We start from the raw sequence: 10,677 nt of genomic DNA on the forward strand, positions 1-10,677 counted from the left end.
CTCGAGAGCGAGGGGAGGAAGCAGCGCTTGGACCGAAATCAATAGCCAAAATACGTCAGGAAGAACGATGTAAGACCTGATCTTTGGAGGAAGCGTCGAACAACCAAGCTGCTGCTGCAAGCCGGCAATCGTTGATGAACATGGAGGATGACTCGAGTCGTCGAGGGCTGTGTCGAGCAGAAGCCAGTGCAGGTCAAAGGAAAAGCATTTCTTCGGATGTCGGTCAATTGGCTTTTGGCTGAGTCTGTGACGAAATCTTTCCGTCAAGTGTTGGTCCAAGAAGACAGGCCGGCAGATCTAGAACTCAGCTGAGCTGAGCTGAATCACGAAAAGTCACACGCACATGAGCAAGTGGCAAGAACTGACGCTTCGAGTCGTGTGCCATCCAATTTGACCGAGCTCAACGATGTTTGATCTATCACAGCCAACACTGCTAAGGCAAAACCAATCTAGATCTTCAGTAATCTGGCTTTGGTGAGCCCGATGAGTCCTGACACAGAAAAAAAAATCATCTGGAAAGTGGAAGAAGAACGTGGCAGCTGCGAGAGCTTTCCACTGACGCCTAGAATTGCTCAGAGAAGTGGAAGTTGGGCTTCTTCTTCTTCTCCCTGTTAGCCTGACGCATTGCTCTCTATCAACGCGTCTCGAGAAGAAATTTCCTCTCAGGCACTTGAGCAGTATTTGGTGCGGATTCCAGCTGATTCCTCCGCCTTCCTAATGCGTCACCTTTGTGCCACCTGTCGGGTAACGTCACCAGACAACATCGAGATCAATTCTTCCAACTTGCAATTGTGTGCGCCTGGTCACTGCGCTGTGCTGCCTGTACCATTTTTGCCCTTGAGCAGAGAACAAAGTGGATCGACGTCGAACATACTGAGCAACGCGACTTGGCTCACCCTGACCCAATCAAGGCCCACCTCCCGCCGCAAATCTTGTTCTTCGGCTGAGTTGACGCACAAAGCCGTGTGCCATTCTGTCCTGATGGTGAAAGAGTCTGTGCGGCAAGCCGACTTCGCGGAAGTGAGTGGCTGAGGCGATCCAGCAGCCCGCAAGCGGTATGATACATAAACTAGCTTCTTCCGCTCATCAGACATCTACCTTTCCCACCAACAACATTACTGTCTACAGATCCACGAGTTGCACATACCCCTTTCACGCAACCTCTGCTACGACATTCCGCAGAACACACCCTTCCTTCTCCCTGCCACCTTTAGTGCTAAAGGCTTAGAATCTTCATCATGACCAAGGCCATCGGTATCGATCTTGGTACTACCTACTCGTGCGTTGCCGTCTGGCAAAACGACCGTGTCGAGGTCATCGCCAACGACCAAGGTAACCGCACCACCCCCTCATATGTCGCCTTCACCGACTCGGAGCGTCTTATCGGGGATGCTGCCAAGAACCAGGTCGCCATGAACCCCCACAATACCGTCTTCGACGCCAAGCGTCTTATTGGCCGCAAGTTCGACGACGCCGAGGTGCAGTCCGACATGAAGCACTGGCCCTTCGAGGTCGTCTCGGTCGGTGGCAAGCCCCAGATCCGCATCGAATACAAGGGTGAGAAGAAGACCTTCACCCCCGAAGAGATCTCATCCATGGTCCTCCTCAAGATGCGCGAGACCGCTGAGGCCTACCTCGGCGGAACCGTCAAGGACGCCGTCGTCACCGTCCCCGCCTACTTCAACGACTCGCAGCGTCAGGCTACAAAAGACGCCGGAATTATCTCTGGCCTCAACGTGATGCGAATCATCAACGAGCCCACCGCCGCCGCCATCGCCTACGGTCTCGACAAGAAGACCGAGGGTGAGAAGAACGTGCTCATCTTTGACCTTGGTGGAGGTACCTTCGATGTGTCGCTCCTCACCATCGAGGAGGGTATCTTTGAGGTCAAGGCCACCGCCGGTGACACGCACTTGGGAGGTGAGGACTTCGACAACCGTCTCGTCAACCACTTTGTCCAGGAGTTCAAGCGCAAGAACAAGAAGGACTTGACGTCGAACGCTCGTGCCCTCCGTCGTCTCCGCACCGCCTGTGAGCGCGCCAAGCGCACCCTCTCGTCGGCTGCTCAGACCACCATCGAGATCGACTCGCTCTTCGAGGGTATCGACTTCTACACCTCGATCACTCGAGCCCGTTTCGAGGAGCTCTGTGGTGATCTCTTCTCGCACACCATCGAGCCCGTCGAGAAGGTACTCCGCGACTCGAAGATCGACAAGGGCTCCGTCCACGAGATTGTTCTTGTCGGTGGTTCCACCCGTATCCCCAAGGTGCAGAAGCTGCTCACCGACTTCTTCAACGGCCGTGAGCTCAACAAGTCGATCAACCCCGACGAGGCCGTTGCGTACGGTGCCGCCGTCCAGGCCGCCATTCTCTCGGGTGACACCTCGGAGAAGACCCAGGACCTGCTCCTCCTCGACGTTGCCCCGCTCTCGATGGGTATCGAGACCGCCGGTGGTGTGTTCACCCCTCTCATCAAGAGGAACACCACCGTCCCCACCAAGAAGTCGGAGGTGTTCTCGACCTACGCCGACAACCAGCCCGGTGTGTTGATCCAGGTATTCGAGGGTGAGCGTGCCCGCACTAAGGACAACAACCTGCTCGGCAAGTTCGAGCTTTCGGGTATCCCCCCCGCTCCTCGTGGTGTGCCCCAGATCGAAGTCACCTTCGATGTTGACGCTAACGCCATTCTCAACGTCTCGGCCGCCGAGAAGGGCACCGGCAAGTCGGAGAAGATCACCATCCGCAACGACAAGGGACGTCTTTCGTCGGAGCAGATCGAGGAGATGCTCAAGCAGGCCGAGCAGTTCGCCGAGGAGGACAAGCAGGCTCTCGAGCGTACCCAGGCCAAGAATGGTCTCGAGTCGTACATCTACAACGTGCGCAACACCACGAGCGAACCCCAGCTCAAGGACAAGCTCGAGGCCGCCGACAAGGAGGCTCTCGAGAAGATTGTCAAGGAGGGCATCGAGTGGCTGGACAGCAACACTACCGCCTCGACCGAGGAGCTCAAGGACAAGCAGAAGGAGATCGAGGAGCAGGTCAACCCCATCATGACCAAGATCTACTCGGCAGCTGGCGGTGCTCCCGGTGGCATGCCCGGCGGTGCTCCTGGTGCCGCCCCCGGTGCTGCTCCCGGTGGCGACGACGGCCCCACCGTCGAGGAGCTCGACTAAATGTTGTGCTCAATCTCAAAAGTCGAAAAGAAAAAACCTCCCGCCGGTGGACCCCTGTCTTGTTTCTTGCATTCATCCCCTCCCCTTCCACCAGCATGTACTCGTATCGTTAGTGTTCCGTTCAATCTGATGTGACTCTTTTTTGCATTTGTTCGCATATCTTTTGCTCGATGTCGATGGTCTGTGTGCTCGAGACCAACTTCGCGTTGATGAAAATTTGAGTGAGAAGTTTTCACGTCTTCGCGTCCCCGACTCTCCTGCGCGAACGTCTTGTGAGGCGCAGTTTCGCATCACGAACCGACGATGTGTGTCTTAGAAATTGACTGGCATTGATTGCATCGACCATTGAGGAGATCGTCAGTCGCCGACGAGCTCGTCGTCAAATTAGGTCGAAGCGAGCTGACGGCGGCGCGAGGAAGCATCGAGATCTTGAATCGGTAACGCGGCGAAGTCGTGAGTCGGTCTTGTACCATGGTTGATATTAGAGTCTAACAATTTCAAAAATACGGCTCGAGAAGCACTTTGCGCGAAGATGAACGCGACGCGAGCGAATGTTGCAAATGGCACACCCAAACCAACACTTTTCTGAGAGCGTTTCAGGTTCGCGGCGCAGCAAGACAAAGAGTCTAGTCTCTCCTCCTATCCTTCTCATCGCTCTTCCTGCTCCTTCTTCGTCATTCACCTTTCCTCCATAGCAGCAAGGAGAAACCCGCATTAGAACGACACATTGTCTTCAGCCATATCTACGCAAGTGCCCTTCTATCGCCACTGCCTCTCGCAGTGCAGACCGCAATCATGCAGCCGACGCAGTCGGACGACTTGCACGTCCAAATCGTCCATACTGGCCCAACCAAATGCATCCACGCGCCCAAATCCGCACAGGTAGAGTGAGTATATGCTGACATCCATCATTGCGATCGACATAGACGCCAAACTGACCCTCAACCGTTCTTAATACTGGTGCAGCCGACTCTTCACTGGCGGAGATGACTACCTCGTCCGAATCTTGCCCACTCTGCCTCTTCCAGGTGTAGAGCCGCATCTCATTGAAGATGCAACCGAGCCAGTCACTTCGCTCGATGCCGATGGCCGCTTCCTCGTCACAGCTTCCGAAGACGGCTCCGTTCGTCTCTACCGACACCATCCCCACGATTCCGAAGGCAACCCGGCATCGCCCACCGTGCTGCAATCACTGTTGCGTCGCGAAGCATTGCCGTTGCGATGTGTAGCGCTTGAGCGCTCTGTCGCGAGCGGGAAAGCACCACGAGTCGCTATCTGCTCTGATGAGCTCATCGTCAAGATCGTCGATGTCGAGGACCCCAGACGCATCCAGCTCCTCGACGGCCACAACAGAGGTCTACGATCAGCTGCGTGGAGTCCTGTCGCGCCCTTGCTCGTCACTTGCTCCACCGACGGGGTAGCTAGAGTCACCGACTTGAGCGATGTTGAACCCAAGTTCGTCAAATCAATCGAAGGCATCCTCCCCATCACACGCGCCGAGAGCGACGAGGCGGCCTCTGCCTGCTGGCATCCCTCAGGGACCTACTTTGTGATACCCTCCAAGGCGCACGAGCTCGTCATTATCAGCGCAGCCAACGACTCTTCCGCATGGTCGCGAACGGGCACCTTCGCCAGCGCTGCCGGTTCTGTACCCACTCCCAGCGGCAGTATCACTGCACTCGCCTTTTCACCAAACGGTCGATATTTGGCTTCCGCCACCACCAACGGCCAGGTCACCGTCTGGGAGACCGAGAGCCGTCAGGCGATCCGACACAAGCGCGCCGACGCGCTCGTGAATGCCCTCAGCTGGCACCCGACCAAGGACGCTCTTGCCTGGACCGACAATGAAGGCTCTCTGTCAAGGTGGTCCGACGTCGTGGGTCACACTCGCCCCAGCCCGGTCGAAGAGATCGCTTTCGACGCGTCCAAAGCTGCGCGTGGGTCTCGTGGTCGAATCGACGACATATTTGCCGGCACAGGTCTCTCGGACGATGAGGACGACGAGACACCACGACGTAACAACGGCGATGGCGACGACTTTGACGTATTGGAAAGGATGGATGAGATAAACGATCGCCAGCGCAGGAGCGGCCTCGATGCTCCACCCGGATACGACCGGGGTGGGGGTGGACGCGCCAGAGATGCGAGTCGCGAGGGCGGAATGTTGATCGCTGCGACGCGTCCACAGCCTGCTTTCCAGTCCACTGCGACGCCCATGCGTGGACAGCGCCGCTACCTCGCCTACAACTTGCTCGGCTCCGTAGTGGCGGTTGAACAGGAATCCCATCAAACGATCTCGTTCGAGTCATTCGACACCTCGGCCCGCCGCAACTTCCGCTTCTCGGACATGAACAACATCTGCATGGCCGACCTCGCCAAGCAAGGGATTTTGTTTGCCGCCAAGCAGTTGGGTGACCAGTCGAGTAGTGTGTTTTTTAAGCCGTTTGTCGCGGCTAGCAACAACCTTTCCTCCGAATGGACGTTTAATCTGGATCAGGGCGAGGATGTTGAAGCGGTGGCGCTGGGTGGGAGCGGCCTGCGCATTGTGTCGGAAGATGGGTGGGAGGATCAGGACGTCGGTCGATCTGGAGTCGGTGTGGCGGTGGTGGCGACGTCTAAGGGATACCTGCGCTTCCTCTCGGCTAGTGGGATGCAGCTCTACCTGTGGGCGCTCGGCCATCCTGTCGTCACCCTTTCCGTGGGAGCTAGGACAGCCTTCATCATCTACCGCAAGACCGGACTTCCATCAGGAGGCTTCCAGGATCTTGGGTATAAAGTGATCGATCTGGTCAACTTTGACGTGATCCAGGACGACGATCTCCCTCTTGCCAAAGATGCGCACGTCAGATGGGCGGGCCACAATGATCAGCACCAGCCCGCATTCTACGACTCTAACGGTACACTGTTTGTGCTCGACCGGTCGCACCGTCCGCGTCAGGGCCGATGGGTGCCCAGCCTCGACACCAAGCGTTTGCGGGACAGCGCCTCTGCTGACGCTAGCGAAGCCGCCCAGCGTGCCGCCAGCACACTCGGATACTGGCCCATCGCGCTCACCTCTTCCAAGCTGATGGTGTTGCTGCTCAAAGGCGGTCGGACTCACCCTGAGGTCGATGGCACGCGTCACATGATTCAAGAGCTCGAGCTGCAGGTGCCCTTGATCCACCGCGAAGGGGGAACCGGACTATTGGAGGAGAAGAGCCTCCGGGACAGTATGCTCGCCATGACCGCTCGCGACGTCAAGAACGCCGGTATCGAACTCTCGTCAGACGACACCCTGGCACTGGACGCCTCGACTCTCGAGATGAGCTCAGACAAAGCTCTCCTGCAGCTCGTTCAGCTCGCGTGTAAAGCGGACAAACACGGTCGAGCGCTTGATGCCGCACGCGCGCTCCACTCTACACGCACGCTCGAAGCCGCGCTCAAGATTGCAGCGTTCTTCCACTTGTCGAGTCTCGCCGAGCGGATGATGGCTCTCAAGGAGGGGTTGGAGGGTAGGACGGAGCGCGTCGAGGAGGAGAGTCGGCGGTGGTGCGATCCGTCAGTGCGTGGAGGGCCGAGTTATACGAACCCCGCTCTGGTGGATGTGATGACGCGTGCTAGTGGTAAGCGCGAGGCTGGCAGTATTCGCAAGCGTGCGTCTGCTGCCTTAGGGGAAGAGTTCTTGCCGCCTTCGAGGTCGGCTTCGGGCGTGCTTCGTGGTGAGCAGTTCGTCACTGGAGCGCCGTCTGCGACGTACAGCACGACTCGCTCGCCCGCCCCCGCTACCGCTGCTACCCACAATACTACTGCCACGGATGACTACAGCATGAATCTGGACGATGACGACGACGTTGCCTCCGCCTCTTCGGTTGGCAAGGAAAACGTATACGGGCGGCACGCCGACAAGCGCAAGTCTCCAGCGGACGACTTTTCGGAGACAGCACGCACGCTCGTTATGCCGTCCACCACCAAGGCGCCGAGATCGCTCAACCCGTTCGCGCGCACCTCGTCCAACGTGAAGGACAACAGCAAGCAGATGCACAAGTCTACGTCGTTTTTCGAGCGCATCGAGCCGTTTGAAAAGGAGTCCCTCAAAACGGCTTCCACTTCCTCTGCTGCTGCTGCTGCCGCGGCAAGACAATCCCTACTGACCGGATTCGCGTTCCGCAAAGACTCGCCCGCTGTCGCGGCAACGGGTGCGTTCGGGGAGACACAGCTTGACGAGACAGAGGGGGATGAGTCGCTGCAGTTGACGCTGGAGCGCGCGGCGCGGGCGAGGGGAGAGGCAAAGGTGGCCGACGCGATACACGGTGATGCGCTGCCTGAGACGCTGAGACGCGAGGCCGACGTGGATTCTCTGGATACGATGGACTCGGCTGCACCGGGTGCTGCGCTGCATGTCTAGGTCGCTCCTTTGTAGTTTTGATGCCCAATCTCATGTTTCTACTTGATCTTCGTCTGATGCCTGCGGAGCGCGAGTCATGAAAGGGGCTCTGTGATGCTCGCTGCGATTTGTCAACGCCGACCAAGGTTTTTTTACGAGGTCCCATGTGATGCATTGCAAAAAACCTAGATTGTTACACGAAGATACGCGCTGCTTTCTCACTCGCAAAGCTGACCAAACAGCACCACCGGGTCAACCACATCCCAAATATCATCCTTATGCCGATGCGCCGCCAACGCCCCCACCCCACCACTTGAATGGAGAGTATCCTTCTTCCTTCCGTTGACGTCGGCCAACACCGCACTAGGATCTTTGTACTCCGGCACGGTCAGCCCACCCTTTGTGGGTCTCAGCCTACCCTCGTTCTCGGCCAACGACCGACGATCGAGCAGCTTCAGTGGCGCGGATTGGTCGATGATGAAGCGGTTGCGGACGGGCGCGTCTGCTCCCTGAGCTGCTGCGGTTTCGCTCAGGTGCGTCGTTGCTGCCAGACGCGCTGCTCTGGCAAGCTGTCGTTCTGGCGAAGACGCACGCAAGCGACCATCGTCCTCCCCAAACACAGCATCACCACTCCACTCCGGCGCCAGCATTCGCTCCTGCGTCCCCTGCCCCATGGGCTCCACCACAGTATGCGGCGCAACCTCCAGCAAAAACGCCACGTCGGAAACAGTCAAGCGTGTGCTGACCGCATCCGACCGCTCAGCCCCACCTGCGCCACCAGCTTCCATAGCCTCACGCGATCGCTTGAGCCGACTCGATCGATGTCCCGCTTCACCTGCGTCCGCGTCCTCCGCATCAGCGCTGGTGCTGCTGTTGCCAAACGACGTATCGTGCAGCTGACCGCTGCTGTCGCTATCACGGACGGAGGGTGACGAAGGGCCTGTCAAGCTAGTCGGAGCCGTGCTGGCAAGCGAAAGCACCGACGAGTCGGCAAACGACGTTCCGATGCCGGAGGTACTGGTGCGCGAAGACATGTCTGACTGAATCGACTGGATGTGGCGAACGGGACTGCCATGTGCCGAGTTGGGCGCGCTGTCGTCGATGTCCATGTCGTCAAGCGGCGGTGAAGCGCCAAGTGCTGTTACGGGCATGCACGAGGCAGGGTCGAGGCTGATGTTGCTGTACTCGGCGGCTGGGCGCAGGGGCTCGTTGGTGCGGATGCCGTCGGTCCTGTTGGGGCGAATCTTGGAGATGATGCTGCTGGCGACATTCTGCAGGTGACTTTGAAGGGCTGAGAGTACCATGGCAGCGGCTTGGGGTTGCACGCCCCCCGGCATGCCGTTTTCCACTGCGAGTAGCGTCATGCGGTCCTTGATGCCGTCCAAATCAGGCAGGTGTTTGGATTCGACGCACAGCGGTGCCTGCATGGCACGCATGACGGCTTGTTGGGCGGCTAGAGTACGCAAAAGAGATGGCTCAGGAAAACGGTTCGTAACAGTTTCTCGACAGGCCGTGGCAAGAAGTAGCGGCAGCAGGGGAAAAGTGGACTCGGCGGACACTTACAGAAGGAGAGCTTGGTGCGCACGGCGGCGATCTGCTGAGTAGCCTGGACTGCTTGGCCCTTCCAGTCCTTGGCGCCGATGGCGCTCTTGTACTGTCTTACCTTCCTACGCTCCTCGGCGACCTTGCGCTTTTCTTCGTCCTTGCGCTTCTTCTCGAGCATGTCTGCGGCGGAACCGGCCCAGCCCAAGCTGGCAGCTCCACCGACGGCGTTGGCGCCAAGCTTGCCGGCTTTTTCGAGGTTCTTGAGACGCAGGCGCTCCTTTCGCGGGAGACCGGCGACGAGATTGCGGAGACGTTTGCGACTTGGCTCTTCCTCTTCCTCTTCGGTAACAGTGGTTCCATCCGGAAGAAGACGCGTGATCCGTCTAGCAGCGCGGCTGGAAGGACCAGGCACGTCGGCGCTGGCATTATAGAGGATTCCGAGGATGAGAGCATTGTGTAGATGGACTGTGGGACGGAGCACGGTAGGGCCGATGGGGGTCAGTAGGGGGGAAAATACAAGACTTGGTCAGACGCGCAAGTGCTGCCACTCACTATGCTCTGTCTTTAGTGCTTTGTGTGCTAGCGCTTCGAATTCTGTACGATCGATGGCGCCCTTGAGAAATTGCACTAGCGTCTGCCAATAGCGGGTGCCATTTTGACCCAGAGCTACGGCGAGCTTCTGCTTGAGGTCGAGCGTATCTGCGCGGATGGGACGATGTGGTGCTTGAGCAGCGGGGCTGGTGGCCGAGCTCAGTTCACGGGTGAGATAAACCATGATGGGCGCGCTTTTGGTGGGGTGCGACGCTCAACCCAATCCAGGTGGTTTGCGACGTCGGGGTTGGATGGTGAATCCACTGTCGAGAAGCGGATGCGGGTCGGTTGGGTGCAGGGTGCAAGGTTGCGGATGCAGAGCGAGCAGAGTCTCGTTTCGGTGTGCTTCTAGAATCGTGGACGTTGCTCAGTCTCTTTTGCAGGTCGATCTTGAGAGTCACTGAGGACCACGGATGGAGTTGGAGAAAAACGTCGAAGGTGCGGATGTAGCACAAAGCCTTTGAATTTGGAGCGCGGATGATATTAGACGAAGTGGAAAACGTCTTCCGTGATGAGAACAGAAGAGCCGGGAAGTACAAGAGCAGAAGCCGACGGTTTGCGTTGTACGACTCTGACCGAAGATGTCGGATGCGAGTGGCTACGGTGCCGGCCCTGGACGCAAGCTGGTGGAGGCGAAACGAGGCGGATGGATGCTTTCACTTCCCCGAGCGCTGCTCTGCTGGGATGGTGAACGCGAGCGTGGATGAGGAAAAGGAGGCAGACCTTGCTCGTGTTGGATGTCGAGCTAGCCGTGGGTCGAGGAGAAGAAAGGTCGAAGGCAAAGGCAAGGCCATCCATCCAATGCAGTATGCTCACGAATCGATCCATCCGTCAAGGGCTGGCTGCATCCTGTAACTCTTGACTTGCCGTCTTTACGTCTTCTCGTGCGGAGCTTTCGACTGACTGGCACTCCTCGCTCTTTGGAAAAGGGCGGCGGCTAAAGTAAAAATTGAGCTTTGCTATGCATTGGTGAACCGCGTCGAAGCTCCTTTCCTCCATTCGGCC

The 10,677-nt window shown here is 57.9% G+C and overlaps 3 protein-coding genes across 3 annotated transcripts; 2 read left to right on the plus strand and 1 right to left on the minus strand.

The window, feature by feature from the left end:
- Nucleotides 1–1,238: 1,238 nt before the first annotated feature.
- EX895_001223 (uncharacterized protein) lies at nt 1,239–3,173 on the plus strand (the record flags this gene model as incomplete). The annotated part of the gene is made up of 1 exon (XM_029881822.1): nt 1,239–3,173. The coding sequence occupies one exon, from the start codon at nt 1,239–1,241 to the stop codon at nt 3,171–3,173; it is 1,935 nt and encodes a 644-aa protein (XP_029741910.1).
- A 795-nt stretch (nt 3,174–3,968) lies between these two features.
- Nucleotides 3,969–7,557, plus strand: EX895_001224 (uncharacterized protein; the record flags this gene model as incomplete). Its single annotated transcript, XM_029881823.1, has 2 exons — nt 3,969–4,060; nt 4,140–7,557. 2 exons carry the CDS (start codon nt 3,969–3,971, stop codon nt 7,555–7,557), a joined length of 3,510 nt encoding a protein of 1,169 aa, XP_029741911.1.
- A 197-nt stretch (nt 7,558–7,754) lies between these two features.
- On the minus strand, nt 7,755–9,856 carry EX895_001225 (uncharacterized protein; the record flags this gene model as incomplete). Its single annotated transcript, XM_029881824.1, has 3 exons — nt 7,755–8,989; nt 9,100–9,546; nt 9,634–9,856. 3 exons carry the CDS (start codon nt 9,854–9,856, stop codon nt 7,755–7,757), a joined length of 1,905 nt encoding a protein of 634 aa, XP_029741912.1.
- Between the last annotated feature and the right edge of the window lie 821 nt (nt 9,857–10,677).

The sequence above is a fragment of the Sporisorium graminicola genome, chromosome SGRAM_10 (genome assembly GCF_005498985.1).
Source record: "Sporisorium graminicola strain CBS 10092 chromosome SGRAM_10, whole genome shotgun sequence".
NCBI lineage: Eukaryota > Fungi > Basidiomycota > Ustilaginomycetes > Ustilaginales > Ustilaginaceae > Sporisorium > Sporisorium graminicola.